This window comes from Hypanus sabinus, chromosome 5 (assembly GCF_030144855.1).
Source record: "Hypanus sabinus isolate sHypSab1 chromosome 5, sHypSab1.hap1, whole genome shotgun sequence".
Lineage (NCBI taxonomy): Eukaryota > Metazoa > Chordata > Chondrichthyes > Myliobatiformes > Dasyatidae > Hypanus > Hypanus sabinus.
Window position 1 is genome coordinate 67,857,909 of NC_082710.1, and position 23,161 is coordinate 67,881,069.

Sequence of the window (23,161 nt, forward strand, 5' to 3'; positions counted from 1 at the left end):
ACAGTGTCGGTATTGACTGTGCTCTGCAGCTGTCTGTGTGATGTGTTACAGACCAAGTTATTTCTTCCTTTTATAGGAAGTTTAGGATGTGAGTTCCTATTAACCTCTGAGTTCCTATTAACCTCTCCAACCTGATGAGATTTGCTGCTTGTAAGTAGTGGTAGCCACAGAAGGCTAAATATAAACCTACCCTGGTAGTCTCGTTTCCAGGATCGTTTTTATTTAGGCTGTGGATGGGAGCCAGTGTATCAGATCAATACCTAGCATTTAACTGACATGTGCATAAGTATTCAGTGTATATACCACACACACAAAATTCCTTTATTCTTGTGCTAATAATTGTTGTTTTTGTGTAGCATCGGATTTGTTTACGTTCTGCCAATACCAACTTCTCGTGCTGTAGCCATCTGCTGCCATTCAAGGTGCCAGTATTACCATTACAGCACCCGTGCTGGTGGGACATCTTGCATCATCTTTTTGCATGGTGTGGTTGTGGGAAAACTGAAACTCGCGGTGGAAATATTATATTCTATGTAAATTCCAAATGACTTGTGTTCGGGAGCCCCGAGTCCTCCTTCACCTGTGTCATCTCCGAACCTCGATTCTTGATTCTCAAATTAACAAGACCAAGTAGATCAGTGAACATGATTTGGTACCTAAACTGATTTAAAAGTTTTGGCTGTCAGTTGTGATGCTGCGGTGTCCGATTCTGAAGTAAGTCCTTCACGGGTGGCTCATTCAGAGAACACCATGCTGTCTGTGTCTCAAAGCTGGCAAGTTCCTCTGCAGAACAGTGAAAAATGCACATCAGTAGCATTGCAGCCCAAAGCTGAGCCACTCCTGTCAAATTAGATGGTCTATGACTTAAAAAAAGTACAGAGGACTCTTAACAGATGTCCTGCTGATAATTTATCAATTTGCTATTTACTTTTGTGTGATTTTGCTCTGAAAAATTGATTGCGTGGTTCTTCGTGTGGCAACAATCCCACCATTGCAAAACCATCTCATTAGCTGTAAACTTCTATGGGGGTGGGAAGCTTTCCAAATAAGTGTAACTTCATTTCTTGCTAATAATGATAATCGATTCATCAGTGTTTACCTAACTACATATCTGAAATCAAAGGATAATGAATAGAGATTAACTTGAACACTGGTTGTTATTTTATGTGAAATGTTTTGAATGAAGTTATTGGCTGAAAATGTTGCTTTATTTTCCCCAGTGTGAGGTCTCGTTAGTGTTAACCTGATAGCAGGACTGATCTCAGGCTGCTGGGCATGCCTTTTTATCATTGATGGCCCAAGTAAATTTAATTGTTAAGATGAAGTGACTCAAAGCCTTTTTGTAATGTTTAATGTTTAATGCCTTTGGAAAATCTGACAGGAAATTACATTCCATTTGTAAGTGACACCAGGAGCAAAGCTCTGATTGACTTGAGTCTCTGGTTTCTTATGTCAGCTAATAGGTTGGTTGCTTAATGGAATTTGGAACGAGTTATTAGAGGAGATTCCCTACTTGAGAGCTCTGGCCTTGTGTAGCACACTGGTTAGGTGAAGTCTTTTGTTGGTTAATCTGTTATTAGTCATTTATTCCTCTCAGGCTTCGTTGCAACGGTTACACTGTGTGTTACTAATGCTGTGTGCACTATGTCACTGATTTAGTTTAGCCCTACGGGGACGCACTTTCTGTCATGAACTATGCTTCATCTAGCAGGTTTCTCACCTAAAAGAACTGTCCCCCTCTCTCCTCCTCCCAACCCAGCAAGTCTTCTCTCCTCATTGAAGATTCAAGATTGGTTATTGTCATTTATCAGTATGCGAGTGTAAAGGAGAACAAAATGATTGTTACTCCAGATCTGATGCAGTGTGAAACACACAATGAGCATAAAGAACATAATTTTACAAATATACAGAATAAATATAAAATCAATCCTATAAACCATAACGTACCTGTAACTGTTTGAGTGGCTGTATGTACATGAGTTTATTTTATACACGTAGACTCTTGGTGAGAGGGACACTTTTAGGTAGCAGCAGAGAAAATGTCACAGTCGGACCGTGACCATGTCGGTGTACAGTAGCTATAAGGTGTGGATTGTAATGGTAAAGTGGCGGTGGGTGGGGGCATGGGGAATGTGGGATGTGGAGGGGAGTGGCTGACGTTTAGGTAGTGGAGGAGGGGTGTGTTTATGGATTGTAATGGTAAAGTGGCGTTGGGTGGGGGCATGGGGAGTGTGGGGTGTGGAGGGGAGTGGCTGACGTTTAGGTAGTGGAGGAGGGGTGTGTTTAGATTGTAATGGTAAAGTGGCGGTGGGTGGGGGCATGGGGAGTGTGGGGTGTGGAGGGGAGTGGCTGACGTTTAGGTAGTGGAGGAGAGGTGTGTTTAGATTGTAATGGTAAAGTGGCGGTGGGTGGGGGCATGGGGAGTGTGGGGTGTGGAGGGGAGTGGCTAATGTGTAGGTAGTGTAGGAGGGGTGTGTTTAGATTGTAATGGTAAAGTGGCGGTGGGTGGGGGCATGGGGAGTGTGGGGTGTGGAGGGGAGTGGCTGACGTTTAGGTAGTGGAGGAGGGGTGTGTTTAGATTGTAATGGTAAAGTGGCGGTGGGTGGGGGCATGGGGAGTGTGGGGTGTGGAGGGGAGTGGCTGACGTTTAGGTAGTGGAGGAGGGGTGTGTTTAGATTGTAATGGTAAAGTGGCGGTGGGTGGGGGCATGGGGAGTGTGGGGTGTGGAGGGGAGTGGCTAATGTGTAGGTAGTGGAGGAGGGGTGTGTTTAGATTGTAATGGTAAAGTGGCAGTGGGTGGGGGCATGGGGAGTGTGGGGTGTGGAGGGGAGTGGCTAATGTGTAGGTAGTGGAGGAGGGGTGTGTTTATGGATTGTAATGGTAAAGTGGCGGTGGGTGGGGGCATGGGGAGTGTGGGGTGTGGAGGGGAGTGGCTAATGTGTAGGTAGTGGAGGAGGGGTGTGTTTAGATTGTAATGGTAAAGTGGCAGTGGGTGGGGGCATGGGGAGTGTGGGGTGTGGAGGGGAGTGGCTGACGTTTAGGTAGTGGAGGAGGGGTGTGTTTAGATTGTAATGGTAAAGTGGCGGTGGGTGGGGGCATGGGGAGTGTGGGGTGTGGAGGGGAGTGGCTAATGTGTAGGTAGTGGAGGAGGGGTGTGTTTATGGGTGGAGGTGTTGATCAGCCTGACTGCTTAGAAGAAGTCACGGTTTTTGAGTCTACTGGTCCTGGTGTGAACGCTTCCCTGATGAGAGCGGGACAAACTGTCCATGAGCAGGTGGGTGGGATCCTTCGTGATCTTGTTGGGCGTTTCCCGGCATCTTTCTGTGTACATTGCCTTGATGGTGGGTAGGCTGGTGCTGCTGAGGTTGGACAGTTTTAACTACCCTCGTAGAGCCCTCCTGTCCACGTGGAGCAGTCTCCGTACCACACAGTCAGGAGGTGTGCTGTGCTCTCCGAAGGTCATGAGTATTGATGTGTAGAGGCAGCAACTTGTCAAAGTTTAGATGTCGTGCTGAAACTCCGCAGACCCCTGAGGAGGTAGCACCTCTACTTCCTCAGGGATCTGCAGAGATTCAGCATGACATATAAACTTTGACAAACTTCTATAGATGTGCAGTGGAGTATATTAACTGGCTGGTATGGAAACACCAATGCTTTTGAACAGAAAATCCTACAAACTGTAGTGGATTCAGCCCAGCACATCATGGGTAAAGACCCCCCCCCTCCCCCAATCCATTGAGCACATCTACGTGAAAAACTATCATAGGAAAGCAACGTCCATCATCAGAGATCGCCCCCACCCAGGCCATGCTCTTTTCTCGCTGCTGCCATCAGGTAGAAAGGACAGGAGCCTCAGGACTCACACCACCATGTTCAAGAACAGTTACTACCCCACAACCAATAGGCCCTTGAACAAAGGGGATAACTTACCCTCGCTTGCCCATCCATTGAGATGTTCCCACAGCCACTTATCTCACTTTAAGAATTCCTTGTCTTGTTAATTCATGTTCTCATTATTTATTGCTATTTGTTTATATTTGCATTTCAAAGGTTCATTTATTATCAAAGTATCTTCTTCTCTGAATAGCCTGCTTTATCCAGATTTGCACAGTTTGTTGTCTTCTGCACTCTAATTGATCTTTCATTGATTCTGTTATAGTTTCTGTCTGTAGATCTGCTAAGTATGCCGACAGGAAAAAGAATCTTAAGGCTGTATATGGTGACCTGTATGTACTTTGAAAATAAGGTTTACTTTGGAGAATGTGTTCTAGAGCCATGAGGGGTTGTGTGAGATGGGCACTCCCAGGAGTTTGAAACGGCTCACGGTTTCCAATGCTTTGCTGCAATATTGGGCAGAAAGAAATGGCTTAGTTCTTCATAGAGCCCCAGTGACATTTTACTCAGATTACTCACACCAGTACCCTGCTGATTAATTCCAGGGAGCCATGGGCAATTCTAGAGGACCATTTATTAATAGTCAACTTCCATTTCAAGGCCAAAGCATAGTGTTACATAATAAAAGTCTTCCCTTGCCCTACAGTTGCCAGTCTTGTTTCTCATGAGGTGTTAATTTTTTTTACCTCCGGAGGCACTGTGGGTGATGAACTGAAGAGCTGAACTCCTTCCTTGACAAACGCATCTCTAAATCAGCCCCTGAGGTAATTTTTCCTAAAAGTTTTATGGAATGCTACAACCCAAACAGTGAGTGGGGCATCTGAAGAGATGCAAAATTCCTAAGGATGTGAATACAGAATTCCATGATAGAGGTTTGGTTATCATTTGCCAGGATGGTCTGCAATAAGATTTGAATGTCACATTTTCTAACTCAGGCAGGAATGGCTATTGCCAAGGCAAAGTCGCACTGTCTTGATGCTGTAGAAGGAATATATATATAATTAAAACTGCAATTAAAATTTAATTGCAGTAAAATATAATTAAAATCTGCAAACTCCACGTTGTCAACACCATCCACATCAGAAACCAGAAAAGGAAATGTGATTGTGTGCGATCATGAAATATACTTAACATACCAACAAGGTAGAGGGTGACAACACTTAGTGCACAGTTTAAATTCCTTTGTGAGTTAGTAGCAAAAGTTGTGTGCACAGCCACCTTAGAGGGTACATTGGCCACTGGTTCCTTTCTATGAATGATAGTGGTGGGTCAGCTGTTTTAAAATCACAGTCTTGTAAAATTACTTTATGGCAACAAGAGATGATCTTGTGTCATTATAAAAGTGAATATTCACTGCTTTCTGCCCATTGTTAATTCTTTCAGACTGCTGGTTTTCATGTGGGTGCCAGTCAGTACACAAAAGGTAATTCATAAGCGTCTGGGATTTTTCAACAATTCACTATTTCCAATGGCCTTTTTTACCTGGAGCCTGGTACATGGAGCACAATCTCTCTGATTCTCGTGCCTTCAGATTACTATCCAGTGTGTTCCTTGTCCAACATAAACATTATTACTGCCTCTCACTTCCCTCTCAGCTAAAGGTTTAAAAATAACAGAAGCATACTCTATTTGCATCAGTACAAAAGGAGTGTGCTTTCCAGATTGTAAAACTACCCATCTGTCCTCATGTCTTGGCTCATATATTCTCTCTCTGGGACCATCAGCAGTAGAAATTTCCTCAATTCGTGTTAATGAATCATAGATTGCCAATCGGGGTCTCTTTGAGCTGTCATACAGTCATATTGAAATAATGTGACTTCTTGCCTATATTCCTGGCTTTATTCTCAGTCTCACACATAGAAATTTCCATCGGTCTCATCAGTGCAGTACAATTGAGATGCTTGCAGTTCCTAGAACTGCTGTTTTTTTCCCTTTCAAAGCTTTGTTTTAGTATTACAGGGAAGTGTGTGTGTATAATCCTTTTCACACTCTCAGGATGTCCAAGTACAACAGTGACAGCAACAATGCATTGTGAACATTAATTAGATGTTGTAGCAAGATAAATCTGCAAAGCACTGCCCCAAGGAACTTGGAAAATAAATCAGAGCTTTATCTTAATAAAGAAAAAAGTTCCTTTTTCGATTTATTTGGATGCTTATTGTCTAGAAATCCTAATGATGTGGTGGAAGTTAATGCGGCTGTAAGCATCCAAGGTTATAAAATCAGAATCAAGTTTATTACACCAGCTTGTGTCGTGAAATTTGTTAACTTAGCAGTAGCAGTTCAAAGCAATACATGATAATATAGAAAGAAAAAATAAATGAATTACAGTAAATGTGTAAATATGTATGTGAATGTATTTATGCATGCATATGTGTGTATATGTACAGCTGCATCTATAGAATAGATTAAAATTAGTGCAAAAACTGAAATAACATACAGTGACACTCCGGGGAGAGGGGGCGTTGTCGATAGCTTGCCCTTGCATTTCTAATGACCAGCGCTGTTTATTGTTCTTGTGTTAAAATGCTTTCGTGGGATTATGGTGGGAAGCTCCAGTTCATTTATTGTTACATTTTAGCTTGAGTTATCCAGTTACCCGCTTGTGGGTCACCCGGACTGTATCTGGGGTGTGTAATAATCACCTCTCCTGTCTGTATGTGACGGAGTTTTCTCCCTAGGTCATGGCGTCCAGTCTGTTTTTGTGCTTATCACAATAAAAGTGGTTGTTGAGTTACTGGCCTGTCATCATGCACCAAAGGCTCGCCACAATATATTTTAAAAAAGTGAGGTTGTGTTCGTGGGTTCAGTGCCCATTTATGAATCAGATGGCAGAGGGGAAGAAGCTGTTCCTGAATCACTGTTTGCGTGCCTTCAGGGTTCTGTACCTCCTTCCTGATGGTAACAGTGAGAAGAGGGCATGTCCTGGGTGATGGGCCCTTGTTAATGGACCTCACTTTCCTGAGGCACCGCTCCTTGAAGATATCTTGGATACAGAGGCTAGTATCCAAGGTGGAGCTGATTAATTTTACAACATTCTGTAGCTTCTTTCGGCCCTGTGCAGTAACCACACCCCATACCAGACGGTGATGCAGCCTGTCAGAGTGCTCTTCATGGTACATCTGTAAAAATTTTTAAGTGTTTTAGTTGACAAATCAAATCACTTCAAATTCCTAATGAAATGTTGCCAATGTCTTGTGTCCTTTATAGCTGTTTTGATATGTTGGGACCATGTTAAATCCTCAGAGATCTTGACACCCAGGACCTTGAAACTGCTCACTGTCTCCATTTCTGATCCCTCTTAGGTTTATCTTCCCTCACCTTGCCCTTCCTGAAGTCCACATCAGCTCTTTGGTCTTGTGTTGAAGATTGTTGCTGTGACACCACTCAACTAGACGGTATATCTCACTCCTCTATGCCCTCTCATCTGAGATTCTACCAACAGTGGTTGTATCATTAGCAAACTTACAGATGACATTTGAGCTATGCCTAGCCACACAGTCACCGGTTATAGAGAGAGTAGAGCAGTGGGCTAAGCACACACCCCTGAGGTGCACCAGTGTTGATCATCAGCGAGGAGGAGATATTATCATCACTCCGCACAGATTCTGGTCTTCCGATTAAAAGTTGAAGATCCATTTGCAGAGGGAGGTACAGAGGCCCAGATTCTATAGCTTATTGATCAGGAGTGTGGGAATGATGGCATTAAATGCTGAACTATAGTCAACAAACAGCATCCTGACGTAGGAGTTTGATTTGTCCAGGTGATCTAAGGCTGTGAGAAGTGCCACTGAGATTGCATCTGCAGTAGACCTATTGGCAATAAGCAAATTGCAGTGGGTCCAAGTTCTTGCTGAGGCAGGAGTTCATTCTAGTCATGACCAACTCTCAAAGCATTTCATCACCATGGTGCTACCGGGTGACAGTCATTAAGGCAGCTCACACTACTCTTGTTGGGCACTGGTATAATCGTTGCTGTTTTGAAACAAGTGGAAACTTCCACCCGTTACAGTGAGAGGTTGAAAGTGTCCTTGAATACTGCTGCCAGTTGGTTGGCACAGGTTTTCAGAGCCTTACCAGGCACTCTGTTGGGTCCTGCCGCCTTGCGTGGGTTCACCATCCTCAAACACAGCCATTAGCCTCCGAGACAGAGTTACGGGGTCGGTGGGTGCAGCAAGGGTTTGGACTTCGGTCTTTGAGCACTTTCTGTACATCCTGTGCTGAGGTAAGTTTGGATTTGATATGGGTGGGTGGCAATACAAAGATGAGTGTGGCAGGTAGATTGATTCAGTGAATAAGGGTGGAGTGGGGGAGATGGCTGGCTCAGAAAAACTGGGTCAGATGCCGGGCAGGAGCCTTCATAGAAGGCTCGAACTAGCATCTAGATTTGCTGACGCTTGGGGTAAAGGTCACTTGACTGGTGATGAGCCTGTGATGTTTCTAGGCTATTAAATTACAGCCAGCGGCAATGGTAAAAAACCTTTCCAGCAACATGTTTGGGGAGTCAATAATAATCGTGAGTCATAGTGAAAACAGCCCAGTGTTTGTTTTCGGCTGAACAACGTGGCAGGGTTATTTGTCCAAAGAGCTCAAAGAGGGATATGAGCCTTTTTTTACAAAACTATAAAAGTTAATTTGCATTACAAATACACAATGTATAGATATTCACTATTTACAAGACAGTGAATATACTCAAATTAAAATACGGTTACCTCCTTCTACTAGGCAATCAATACCCCAGGGGGGTGACACTGCCCCCCAATGTGTTTATTGTGACAGCCGGGCACGAACGTCTCCTCAGGAAGAGGGGCAGACAGTCGGCCTGGGCAGAGTCCTCCACTTTCTGCCGCCTGGACCCGTGAATGGCTATCTTGGCCCGGCCCAGTGGCATGCCCACCAGGAGATCCGCCTCCTTCCGTACTGGGTGCCCATATATGAGGTGCGCAGGGGCTAAAGTGCAACCAGAACCTGAGCAGCAGCCCCTTCACACGGGCTGCAACCTCTCACACTCCATATCAGTGTGGTACACTGACTTCTCCCAGCCACAGAATGGACAGGGGGAAGGGGTGTCAGTGATCCTGCTTAAAGACCTGTTGCACAGTACTGCCCTGTGAAACGCCTTCCACGCCAGCTCCCCAGTGTACGGGGGAAGGACCCGTGCATAAAGAGACTCCCACTGGCAGATGATAAAACAGACTGCTAAAGCAAGTATCGCTGGCGAGGAAGTGTAAGGTGTACAAGGAATGCTTTGGAGCGTCGGGGGAGGGCACGGTGGGCATCCCCGTGAGACGGCTCACATTGTGCGGGGCAACTCCCGCGTGGTCTCCCAAGGCCTGGCTCTGACCAGTTGCTCTGGAAGGGTGGCAGTGCAACCGGAACCCTTCCACTCTCCCGACAGCCACCGTCAGTCCCCCAGCAGCCAGAGCACCGTCCGGCACAGGAGCACCCTGCCTGGATGAGGCCAGACCTGTACCCGGTAGAAGTGGGGTAGGTGGGGTAGTCCCCTCTGAGTGGCACAGCTGCTGCCATCCGCCGGGATTCGTGTGCCCTCCCGCAGGCAGTGTCCCCGGCGGAGAAGGTGCGTTGCCAGCGCATGCCAGCTCGGAGGGTGCTCAGAGGGAGCTGAGGCCCACCTGTTGCTTGCTTTGGAGGCTTGCTTCGACAGTATCTTTGGGGAATGTTAGCTGTTTTTTCTGCCTCTGGAATCATGTCACTGCGCAGAGTGTTGATAAAACTGCTGTTTTCCCATAAAAGCATTGATTGATAAGGAATTGTGGTCAGACGCAGGCTGTACAGTGTTCGGGTACTGAAGCCGGTGCAGGGGTGCCTGGTTTACTACAGCAGTCCATTCACCTGCCTTTGTTTTCCATGGTGGATATTCCGGTTTTTTTAAGAGATGGATTACAGTGATTTCTGCACTCATCTTCAGTGTCTTCCACCTCCAGTCCCAGGAGTCACTGCTGTAGGACACAAGATCCAGGTATTCAGTGGGTTCTCTCCATTGGGCCATTCTGTTCTTTGAAATCATGCTTCTGAGCAATATTGAATCCTCTCTCCCCTGGGACCAATAGGTTCAAAAGGTACAATTTAATGTCAGAGAAGTGTACGCAATATGCATCCTGAAATGCTTTTTCTTCACAACCATCCACGAAAACAGAGGAGTGCCTCAAAGAATGAATGATAGTTAAAACGTTAGAACTTCGAAGTCCCTCCCAACTCCCCCAGCCTCACACAAGAAACAATAAGGCAACAAACACCCCACCCCCACCAGCAAAAAGCATCAGCACCCCCCCCACCCAGCACACAGCACGTTACATCTCTTCCAAACCACAGCGCAGTACTTCTGTACATCTGCACCACAGTCAACACCCTTTCCACAATCAAGCTGTGGCACTTGCCTGACTGTGGTGGTATTTTATAGTGTTGACAGTGCTCACGGGCCTTGCAGAAATTCATCCTAGTTTCTGAACTGAATCAACAATTGCGATTTGAGTCCCTGCGTACACAGTATCGGGTGAAAGCATTCCATGTGAAACAACAATCACGTGAGCAGGTCAAAGAAAGATGATGCCTAGCTGTGAGGGGGTGGAAACGCCCAGTCTGATAATTATTCACCACATAGCCTACAACAAGATTTATCCTCAGGCTCAGACTATTCCTGTTGAAACTATTTGGAAGACTACATTAGCAGTTGTAGATCTATCTTCAGAAATGTTTAAAAGATTACTCTCCCCATTATCCCTTCCCCAAAATTGTGAAATTAATTCAGAGCTGCTTCAGCTATTTTTTTTGATCTCACATGACCTACAGAATGCCCTCCTAGGAACATGCTTCCATCATTTTGGTAAAATGCTTCAGTTTATTTATTCATCCCAAAAGAGAACAAAAATAGTTACTGTGGCCTATCTCCAATAATTTGAGCCTATTCTATGCAGACTTTCAAGACTGGCCTGATGCTGTTGACAGTCTGGTTGGTATACAAAGAGAGAAAAGCTACTCCAGCTCCCTCGTTGGGTTTTACTGAATTTGCTTTAAGCCTTGCACAGTTTGTCGCTGCCTTGTGTGCAGCATCTGTAAGTGCAGCACACTCGTAATGCACGTGGAGCAATGGCCTTTGACGTGATCATGCATACTAGAAGCTGTGACCTCTGTCAGTATTCGTTTTAAAGCTGTGGCTATTCATTATTGTGACCAGCTATATAGGTGAGGCCCTTTATTTAACATAACTTGCAGTATTTTGAAAACACAGTCCTCATGTGCAAAGTCCATATCCAGTATAGATTATGGTAATATTTAAACACAGCCCCTGTGCCCACGTACTGCTTAAGTGTTGTGTGCACAGCTTTCTTTTCATATGTTGTCAGTATCTGCTCAGTGGCCCTGTGTGGGATACATGAGATAATTTACGCAGCAAATTAAAATTACATTGGATTTAAAAAACACTGTGTGTGTGTGTGTGTGTCTGTCTGTCTTTAAGTGCATATTACACGCACACACTATACGGGTGGGGAGGACATTTGGCTAAACAATCTCCAAGTCCTTACAACACCCAACAAGCTCCAGACTGACAGATGGGCAGATGAAACAAGTGTGTAACATGTAACTGTGGTAATAAAGGCATATATACGTGTCCCTTAAAGGAAGCTATGGTAACTCCTCCATAGCTGCTGTGTGATCTCCTGAGCCTTCCAGCATTTTGTGTGTGTTGCTCTGGATTTCCAGCACCTGCAAAATTTCTAGTGTTTAAGCTGGGGGTATTTAATATAATGATGAGAGGGCCAAAGCACCGTCTCTGGGGCAATGATTCTCAATGGATTGTTCACATTCTCATTGATAAATTATCTTCATTCCTCTGATTGTAAAGAGATGGTTTGTTTACAGATGTGCTAGGTTTTTAACCCCTTACTGGACACGAGCCACTAGTCTGCTCCCATTAACTGGATGTTACTGAATGCAGCTTCAGCAAGTGGTAAAATGACTGAAGGGGTGTTTGTTGCTTTAATCTAGAGTTTCTCAACCTTTTTTATGCCATGAACCCCTACCATTAACTGAGGGGTCTGTTGACCCCAGCTTGAGAACCCTTGCTTTGATCCGTACCCTTGCAGTCAGCATTAGGTTTAAACATTCAATAGGAATTGTTGGAGGCAGTGGAACAATTATCATGGAGAAGAGAGTTGATGAAGCACAGAGCTTGTTAAGATTATGTTACATTTATAGATAGCCTAATTGTGGGAAGTAGAAAGGTTAAATATCCTAATTATAAGAATCAGTGTTGTAAAAAGTTTAATTTTTTTTCTTTTATATCTAGTTGAAACTTTCAGTTGATATTATTCTGTACTCTGCAGTTCCTGTGAAAATGGGAGTTAGGTGAACCACAGGGACGAATTGAGAAATTTAAAGCGATCGGGGGAATTGTGCTGAATGAGATTGTAATTGTAAAAGGTGCAAACTGTGGTGCTTTCTAGGAGTGCATGCTTGCACTGCTTTCAGTAATGTTGCAGGCTGATCTCCCGCAGCATTTGCAGGGAGAGGCATAAATGGAGCAGATGTGCACGATCCCAAAGTAGGCTCCATTTTAAACCTGGGATGCGTCGGATTTCTTTGTCTCTGAGATGTGTGCATGGAGTGTCTCTCATGCTCCATAGCTTGTCCCACCCTTTCAGAGGACATGTACGGGAAACCAGTGGAGGTGCCAGTCGTGCACTCCCTGTTAGTTTACTGAAGCAGTGAACAGTGACACAGCACAGAAACAGGATCTTTGGCCCGTCTAGTCCATGCTAGGATGGTTTCCTGCCTAGTCCCATCTACCTGCACCCAGGCCATAGCCTGCCACACTTTTCTCATCCATATGCCAATCAAAACTTCTCTCGTCCATATCCCAATCGAAACTTCTCTCGTCCATACGCCAATCGAAACTTCTCTCATCCATACGCCAATCGAAACTTCTCTCGTCCATACGCCAATCGAAACTTCTCTCGTCCATGTGCCAATCGAAACTTCTCTCGTCCATGCGCCAATCGAAACTTCTCTCGTCCATGCGCCAATCGAAACTTCTCTCGTCCATGTCCCAATCGAAACTTCTCTCGTCCATACGCCAATCGAAACTGCTCTGAACTGTTACAATCCACCACTTTTGCTGGCAACTCGTTCCACACTCTCACCATCCTCTGAGTAAATTAGTTCCCCCTCAGAGACCCCTTAAATATTTCACCTTTCACTCTAAACTTGTGACCTCTCGTTCTGGTCTCAGTCTCCCTATCAGTACCTCTCACAGTACAAAGGAAAGTGTTGTCACCTGAAGTTGGAGAACTCCCTACTGAGCCCTGCAGACTATAACACACCCAGGCAAAAAATGTTGTTCCTTGAACTTGCATGAGGTCTCGTGTAATGATACAGGAGACTTTGGGTAGAGTGATAGTGTTTTAAAGTGAAAAACAGACTGGATTGTCAGGGTCACTCACTCAGACTGAATGCCAAAGTTCCGGAAAACAATCACCAGGCTGTGTTTGGTTTCTCCGAAGGAGAGCAGACCACTTTGTTTTCATATCAGAACTTTGTCCTTTTAACTTCACCACATAGTTGTATCAGACCAGTACAAGGGACAGCCTAGTCTGTGTTCTCGAGAGCAATTACAGATGGACATTGAACCCCAAGTTTGAAAACCTAATCATGATTTTAAAAGTATCTGTAAATCTGGTCCAAGGAAATAGTGGAGTATTTTTGTTAATAATTTAATCTTGACCATGGTTTTTGCTTAAAATGAATCATCTTTAGAGGCACTGTTATAGCTACTGCATTTATATGAATTTATCGATTTGCTATAATTAATCAAAATCCCAACATGCAGGCAAACAAGTCCTGTATGCTTACAGTGAAAGCACAAAGAAGTTCCAAAAGATTCTTGCATATTTTGAATTTTTTGGCAGAATTCCCAGCAGAAACAGGATGTGAGTAGAGCACTTTTTATGGTAAGGAAGCAAAATATTGTATCTGAAGTAATGAGATTCTAGTGGATTATCATTTAAACAATCTGTGCTTTTTCCATCTCCACTATCAAAACATTTCAACAGTTCTCATTCTTTCCCTTTGCCTGTTCAACTTTGGAATTTATAAGGTACTGAAGCTCATGCTCTTTATAATAAATTAATGTAATGTTACCAGGAAATTGAGATATTCAACAGAAAGCACCCATTAATCATTTATCTTCTCCATGAATTGTGTGAATCCTTCCTGCTGAGAAGATTCTTTATGCTTGTAATACACAGTACAACATGGCTGCCTCCCCTGCTGGTTTTCACAGTTGGTGGTGATCGGAGGAGATGCAAACTCATTAATCTCTAAATAATAAACTGCTGGAAGAACTCGGTGTGTCAGGCAGAATTTGCAGATGCAAAGAGATGGTCAGCATTCTCAGTCGAGTGTGTCTGTTGCAGGGTCTTGGTGGAAGAGAACGACCATTCCTTCGATCCTTGGATGTTACTTGATCTATTGAGTACTTCATGCAGTTTATTATGTTGCTTTGAAAAACTAGCAGAAGGCAACTGAAAATAACCATAAGGAGAAAAGAGTTGAAATACAAGGATCAGCTAGCCAATAATATCAAAGAGAACACCAGAAGTTTTTTTTCAGATATTTAGAGAGAGGAGAGAGTGGATAACAAACCGCTGGGAATGACACTAGAGAGGGCCAATGGGGGTCCAAGAAATGCTGACGAACATAGTAAGTATTTTGTGTTGGTCTTCACTGTGGCAGACACTAGCAGTATGCCAGAAATTTGAGAGTGTCAAGGGACAGATGTGAGTTTTGTTCTTGTTACTGAGGAAAAGGTGCTTAGGAAGCTGAAAAGTCTGAAGGTAGATAAATCACCTGGACCAGATGGACTACACCTCAGGGGTTCGAAAGAGGGAGCTGAAGAGATTGTGGAGGCATTAGTAATGATCTTTCAAGAATCAGTAGATTCTGGAATAGTCCTAGAGGACTGGAAAATTGCAAATATCACTCCACTCTATAAGAAGGGAGAGAGGCAGAAGAAGGGAAACTATAGGCCAGTTAGTCTGACCTCAGTGGTTGGGAAGATGTTGGAGTTCATTATTAAGGATGAGTTTTCAGGGTCTTTGGAGGCAGATGATAAAGTAGGCCGAAGTCAACATGGTTTCATTTTCTTTGAGGAAATAACAAGCAAGGTGGACAAAGAAGTTTCTGTTGTCGTCACTGTTTACTTAATTTTGAGAAGGCCTTTGACAAGGTGCAGCACACGAGGCTGCTTCATAGGAACGATACTGGCATGAATAGAAGAGTGACTGATTGGCAGGAGGCGAAGAGTTGGATAAAGGGGGCTTTTTATAGTTGGCTGCCAATGACAAGTAGTGTTCCGCAGGGGTCTGTGTTGGGACCACTTCTTTTCAGATTATAGGTCAGTGATTTTGATGATGGAATTGATGGTTTTGTGGCCAAGTTTGCAGGCGATACAAAGATATGGTGGAGGGGCAGTAATGGTGAGGAAGCAGGGAGTTGGCAGGAAGGCTTGGACAGATTAGGAGAATGGGCAAAGAAGTGGCAGATGCATTTCAGTGTGGAAAGTATATGGTCATGCACTTCAGTAGAAGGAATAAAGGTGTAGGCTATTTTCTAAATGGGGAGAAAATTTGAAAATCAGAGGTGCACAGGGACTTGGGAGTCCTTGTGCAGGATTCCCGAACTTGTAGCTTGAGTCTGTGGTGAGGAAGGCAGAAGCAATGTTAGCATTTATTTTGAGAGGACTGGAACCTTAGAGCAAGGATGTGATGCTGAGGCTTTATAAGACATTGGCCAGACTGCACTTAGGTTATTGTAAGCAGTTTTGGGCTCCTTATCTAAGAAATGGTGTGCTGGCACTGGAGAGAGTCTAGAGGAGGTTCACGAGAATGATTCTGGGATTGAAACCTTTTGAATATTGAAGTTCTTGGACAGATGTGGAGAGGATGATTTCTATAGTGGGTGAGTCTAGAACCAGAGGGCACAATCTCAGAATAGAGGGGTGTCCATTAAAAACTGAGATGAGAATTTAGCCTGAGGGTGGTGAGTCTGGAATTCTTTGCCATAGACAGCTGTGGAGGCCAGGGCATTGAGTGTATTTAAAGCGGAAGTGAGAGTTTCTTGATTAGTCAGGACATCAAAGGTTATGGGGAGAAGGCAGGAGAACGGGGTTGAGAAGATAATAAATCAGCCAAGATAGAATGGTGGAGCAGACCCGATGGGCCAAATGGCCTAACTCTACTCCTATGTCTTGTGCTTTTGTATCCAGATTCCAGTATTTGTATTTGGTTGTCTTTCATTTAGCTCCAGCTCTATGTTCTGAACACAACTCTCCACTCTGTATCACCAACAATTAGTTTTAGCACAGGGCAAAGACGAGTTTGAGGTGATGGAAAATAAGGTTGTGGCTGGTTCCACTGGGTTGTCAATAGTCAAAGATTGCTCTGGACTTTCCAAAGATTAATCCCAAGGACACTACTGGAGGCAAAACAGTGGAAGGTTAAAAGTTTTTTGTCTTTGTTACATGATTAGTAATACATCAATTCCAGTTGAGAGGGAGGGCTATGGATGGCAGTTCCTAAAGTGGTGCTCAGTGAGCAAGAAATGACTTTGCTGGAGCGCTTTTAAGTCTGTCGTGCTGACCACCAGGCACCCATTTACACTGTTCCATTGTATTTGCTCTATATTCCTTTCAAATGCTCCCAGATTCTACCACTCACAGACAATTAACTGAGCAACCTGCTCACCTTTGGGAGAGCAGATACAGGCACACCTGAAGGAAAATGTTCAGTCATCAGGAGACTGTGCAAACTTAAGGCAGGTAGCATCATTGGTAAGGATTAAATCCAGTATGGTGGAGCCATGAGACAATGGCTTTACCAGCTGTGCCACCATACCACCCAGAAATTGAGACCCCATTTATCCTCTCATTAAAATGAACCTTTGCTTTTTATGGGATCTTCCAATGTGCCCATTCACTGACATGTTTGCCTACCAAACATTCAATAATTCAACAACAAAAAAATGCTCCTTGGCCTTGAAGCAACTTGGGACGATCAATGTGAAAGTCACTGTAGTTTTGCAACCTGAATCCAATTGGGCTTATTCCTGCAATACATACAAAATGCTAGAGGAACTCAGCAGGCCTCTTGGGTTTATTCCTCGTGTTTCCAGTTAAGATAGTAAGATTCATTTTACCAGAAGTGATGTCAGTTTTTCTCCACTCTCTTTTTACATGGTTACAGAAGTTATAGAGCTGTGTATTTTCTACAGTTTGTTAGAAGGAATTTAAGTTGATCAATCTTCTACCCCAAATCATTATTTTTGTACCATTTCATCAAATGCCATGTCCAGTGTCTTACGTGGGCGAAGGTTATTTTAAAATTTTATATTTCTGTCATCAGGATTTGCTTTGTTCTGGTTGCTTCATCCTCTTCTGTGAAAGCCAAATAATTGTTTTTTGATGCATGCCTGATACTGGTTGTGGATTATGGTGCATGTAGCCTACATTGAGGCTTTCCTGACTGGGTTCTCAAAGGCCAGCCAGCAGTGTGACAATAGTCATTTCATTAAATTCTTAACTACAAATAGATTGAGACCTCTCACATTTAGGTTTCGATAGTCCTTGTGAAGGCGAGCCTGGTCCCCTACCCCGGTGCTAAATTCCTAACCGATTCCATGCTCAGCTAAGTTCTTTGTCATGAGATGATCCATGCTTTCCAAAATGATTCACGTGCTCTATTCCAGCCAGGGCAAACTGCCTTTTCTACAGAAAACCCAGTCCTGCTCATTTTCTCCTTTCTGTTCACTTTCATCTTAATGAAGAAATAATCCTGGATATGTATCTGAGTTCAGAAAGATAGATTTTAATTGTCCTTGAGATGTATTACATGCTCTAAGCTTCTTGCTGAAATTGTGGCTTTGTCATGGTGTGTTATCTTTTGACTTCCATGAATTACGGTGAATATCACTGATCCTCGTCCGTGTTCGTTTCTGATATATTCTAGTGCAGTGGTTCCCAACCTGGGATCCACGAACCCTACGGTTAATGGTGGGGGTCCATGGCATAAAAAAGGTTGGGAACCCTTGTTCTGATATAACAGGGCTTCCACAACCAGTTTAACATTCACCGTCTTGACAAAGTCATGGGAAATATAGGGAAACTTAGGAGTTCTCATGCAGGGAGCCTTAAAGTAAATTTGCAGGTTAAGTCAGTGGTGGGGAAGGCAAATGTGATGTTAACATTCATTCTGAGAGGACAAGAATATAAAAGCAGGGGTGTAATGCTGAAGCTTTATAAAGCACTGGTGAGGCCTCACTTGGAGTAGTTTGATCAGTTTGGGCCCCATATCTGAGAAAGGATGTGCTGACACTAGAGATGATTCAAAAGCGGTTCAGGAATATGATTCCAGAATTGAAAGGCTTTGTCATATGAGGAGTGTTTGATGGCTCTGGGATCAGAGGACACAGACTGAGAATGGCGGATTATCCTTTTAGAACAGAGATGAGGAGTAATTTCTTTACTCAAAGAGTGGTGAATCTGTGAAATTCAATGCCATGGGTGGCTGTGGGGGTCAAGTCATTGGGTATATTTAAGGCAGAGGTTGATAGATTCTTGATTAGTCAGGGCATGAAGAGATACAAGGTGAAGGCAGGAGATTGGGGCTGAGAGGGAAATGGATCAGCCATGATGAAATGGCGGAGCAGACTTGATGGGAGAAGTGATCTAATTCTGCTCCTATATTTTATGGTCTTGTATGACCAGACTTTTTCCACATGTTTTAGTTACAGGAACAGATTGAGAAACTTAGCTTACTGAAGCCAAGAGGTGATCTGATGATGTTCAAAACTTTATAGGATTCTTTTGAGGGAAAACATGTGTTACTGATCTGCCAGTTAATGACTAGAGTGTGGTATTGCCAGAGAAACAAAGCTTTGAATACCCCTTCTGCCTCAAAACTTGTAGAGACAGGGCGAGTTACAGAGTATATCGATTTCATGTTTAAATAGAAATGGCTGCTGCGTATTCTGTGTTGCATATTTTATATTTCAGTAATATACACATGTTGTTTGATTAAGCATTCTTGTTCATTTAAATAATTCATCACAGGTAATATGTAAAAATGTGTATTATAAATGTCATGACACTGCAACATGATAAGTGCACGCCGCACTTAAACTGAAAGCTGGAGTTAGACTTCTATCTCTCGACTCCTTGTTTTTCCTTCAATTTGTTTAATGTGCTGAAGTTACAAAACCCAATGCTCTGGAGAAATATGGGTTTAAAAGGGAAGGTGATCTTAATGAACTTTCATCTTACGGGCAGTCATATTCCAGCACAAAATTAAAGATTTGCTGTCGGGAGGAAAGCCAGCAAAAAGGTTGAGATTTTCAACACTTCCAACAAAGGTCTAGTAAAGGAAACTTGGTGTTGCTCTTGGAGACACAGCACAAATAATTTGCTGCTGATCAGCGGGGTGGGAAGCCACGTGGCCTAGGAGGAATCTTTCTAGCATCATCCTGCTAAAATTACAAGGAGCCCCGAGATGAAGTGGGGTGCGTGGGCACGTATCTATGTGTGTTTGTCAAAAAGTCTGGAATGGTGGGTTTGGACTGACGTTGGATTAAGCATGCTGAACGATGAATAGCAGATAGTTGGCAGTTTGCAACTGAACCAGAATACGAGTGCAATCTGTCCATAATTAACACATTTATTGGCACTTTGCACAATTGACCTCGAGAATGGAAGTTTGGAATCTCATGCTGGCCTTAGATTTTCAAGTGAATGCACTTTAAACTTGAGCACAGTTTACAATTGGCCATTGTACAAACCAAACTATGTTTTAACTCAATCACGGCTAATCCATACCCAGTGTAAGCCTGAAAATTCCTAATCCAACACATACAGACTACTCCCAATGGGACTGAGGCCAGGTAAGCAGACTCATTTATTTTTTAAAAATCCGAAGCCTCTGTGCACATATTTAGAGAGGCAGCCTGATGCGACCCAAGTTGAGGGCAATATTTTTTTGGTACCCAGCTTGATCAGAACCCGACGGATATTTTCAAGTCCCTGTGGACACAGGTCAGTTAGCCAGGATTTGTGTGCCCTCTCTATGATCCCTGCTCCACCCTTTCATCACTGCAGGGAAATGCATCAAGAGTCATTGACATAACGTGGGTTAACATGTGCAAAGCATCTGCAAATATAGTTGGCAAAGGTCAGACTTCTGACTGCAGAGATGTGGGGCGGCCCGGTAGTGTGGTGGTTAGCACAACATTTTCCAGTACCAGCGACTCGGGTTCAGTTCTCACTGCTCCCTGTAAGAAGTCTGAACGGACTCCCTGTGACCGCGTGGGGCTTCCTCCCAAAGATGTACCAGTCGGTAAGTTAATTGGTCATTGTAAGTTGTCCTGTAATCAGTGCTTGGGTTATATCAAGGGTGCCATGGCTCGAAGGGGCAGGAGGGCTGACTCCACACTTCTTGTTTCACGTGGTAGGTGTTTCTCACTTCACACTCTACCCTGCACTGTATCTCAGTAAGTAAATAAATAGACTAAAGTATAAAGAGACAGCACCAGGAACAACTGCCGCAATTGACACAGTACAATACGTGAAGCCCATTTCTTTGTCACTAGATGATAAGGGAACCTGGGTATATAGTTAAGTTTGGTGCACTTATAATTAAGTTTCATACGCAGTGTGAGGTAGAGCAGTTTGCTGTGTGTCACTTTACTTTTTCCACTCGATCACCCCTTGAGAAGGTGAGGGATATGTCTGTGAATGAAGTCACATTCCACAGTCATGAGCTGTGTGGCTAGCTGGCATGGGGCATCCCCTTACTGACAGAGGACTCCTGGATCAGAAGTATTGAGTTAATTGAAGTATTGAAGAGAGATTTGGATTTGGTTTGAGAATCAAAGTATTTGGATACATTAATGTCAGAAACACACTGAGTCTCAGCAATTTGCAAAACGGTAAACTTTATTTTTCGAGTCTGCAGAGTCGGACCCAACCAGCTCCTGCTAGATTGAGTGCCGAATTACACTTTGCACAGTTTTTTATACCCTACTTGTTTACGACTTTGTGAGTTGCACCCATGTGAGGTGCAGACATTCTTCCTTAATCTCATTACAAAATTACAAATGTGATTACCCTTTGGCCCACTTATCAGCCTCAGCGCATTAACACCGTTATTGTTCAACCGTTAAGCATGTCTTCCCGTTACCCGTATCGCTTCTTTAATCAGCAAGCTATTGTTTCATCCTGATTTTGCAAATTGGTTTATACGTTGCCCTGCAAGTTGCTTTGCACGTTCTTTCTGTGTCAGCACATTCTAAATGGACTCCTTAAGAACCGTCTTTAATTTAATCATTTCTCTCAATCCACCCTTTTTCTTTTTAGAATGTGCTATCAGTTGGGCTTTTGCCACGGGTTTACATAGGCTTCTTCCTCTAGCTCTATTTCCCTTTGTAGGAGTACCTGAACAGGATCAGCTGGGGCCCCTGGTTGCATGACTTGTCTTGCCACCCGAGCTACTAGCTCCCGCAAGCAGGGGATCAGACATGGTAGCAGAAGGAGGACCATCAATCCCCCTCCTATAACCCCTAAAGCGGTTCGCCACCAGCCTCCTTTCAACCATCCGTCCAGCCAGTCCCAATACCCCAGCGGCTTCCAGGTCTGTACCGGCACGTGGGCCAGTTTCCTTATTTTATCTGATATTTTTTGAACCACCTTTCCGTTGTCATCTATCTTTAAGCAGCAGTATATACATTACAGTCCCAAAGTTCATTCTGTCCGTCTTTTGAGCTTTAGCACCATCGGGTCTTCTCCCTGGACGCAAGTCCATTCTGCACCTTCTTCGGGCTTTACGGGTCCCTTGATTCTCGCGGCGTGGGTCCACCCTTTTTCTTTTGTCCTTACTGCGGCTTCGGTGGTCAGTAGCACCTGGAATGGGCCTTCCCACTGCGGCTGTAACTTCTCTGGCTTCCAAGTCTTAATCAGGACCCAGTCACCGGGCTGAGTTCGGTGGAGTGCGAAGTCCAGAGGTGGGGTTTGTGCGAGTAACCCCTTCCTGCGCAATTCTGCAAAAGAACGAGACAGTGCCTGTAAATAGTCCCTTACAAAGACATCTCCCCCTTGCAGGGAAGGATAGCCCTCCACCTTGTTCCAATATGGAAGGCCAAACAACATTTCATAAGGGGATACTCCTATATCTTTTCGAGGAGCCGTGCGGATTCTTAGTAGGGCCAGGGGTAGACACTTGGTCCAGGGTAGCTTGGTTTCCATCATCAGTTTTGTCAATTGCGAATTCAAGGTACTGTTCATCCTCTCAACTCTTCCTGAGCTCTGAGGGTGCCAGGGGGTGTGCAGCTTCCACTGGATTCCTAAGGTGTCACAGATTAGCTGGTGTGTTTTTGAGGCAAAGTGTGTTCCCCTATCTGAATCAATAGACCCCATTATTCCATATCTTGGGACTATATTTTCTAATAGGATCCGTGCCACTGTAGGGGCGTCTGCTTTAGTGGTTGGGAATGCTTCCACCCACGGAGTGAAGTGATCCACAATTACTAACAGGTACTTCCATCTCTGAACTTGTGGTAGTTCCGTAAAGTCTATTTGGATCCGATGGAACGGTCGGACGGCTAGTGTTTGTCCCCCCTTATGGGTGGCACGCATCATTTTCTTGTTTACCTTTTGGCAGGTGTAACAGCCCCACACCTCCTGTTGAGCTAGTGTGAATATCCCTTTACAAACATAGTCCCTTAGGATAGTGTCGCACATAGCTTGCACTCCCCAATGGCTTTGTTGGTGTAGTTGTTGCAGTATATGACGAGTTACTTCCTTATTCAGTACTTGCCGTCCGTCGGGGGTCTTCCACTCGCCTTCTGATGTTTGTCGGGCTCCCAGCTGGCTCATAGCGTCTATTTCTACTTGGGTGAAGACTGGTAGTTTGTTAAGCCCTTCCCTTATTGGTATCAGGGTTAGAAGTCGGACCGTTTTTTTCATTGCTGCCCGTTTGGCTTCTTCATCTGCGAGCCGGTTTCCTATTGCTTCCGGGGCTGTTCCTCGTTGATGTCCTGGAACGTGAACCACTGCAATTTCTTGAGGTAGTGTTAGGGCTTCCAGAGTCATGTTTATCATTTGTTCGTGAGCTAATTCCCTTCCCCTGACTGTTATCAACCCCCGTTCTTTCCAAATCTTTCCGAAGGTGTGTCCACTCCATAGGCATACTTAGAATCGGTGTATATA

The 23,161-nt window shown here is 44.1% G+C and overlaps 1 protein-coding gene across 6 annotated transcripts in view; it reads left to right on the forward strand.

Moving 5' to 3' along the window:
- The window catches only part of mfhas1 (multifunctional ROCO family signaling regulator 1), a 90,574-nt gene that overhangs the window by 35,069 nt on the left and 32,344 nt on the right, over positions 1–23,161 (forward strand). For 3 of the 6 annotated variants that reach the window (XM_059970088.1, XM_059970089.1, XM_059970087.1), the window contains exon 2: positions 7,200–7,292. The exons of the other annotated variants lie outside the window; for them this stretch is intronic. In XM_059970088.1, coding sequence (XP_059826071.1) covers positions 7,200–7,292 — 93 coding nt within the window. The remainder of the gene's footprint in view (positions 1–7,199; positions 7,293–23,161) is intronic. 6 annotated transcript variants of the gene reach the window in all.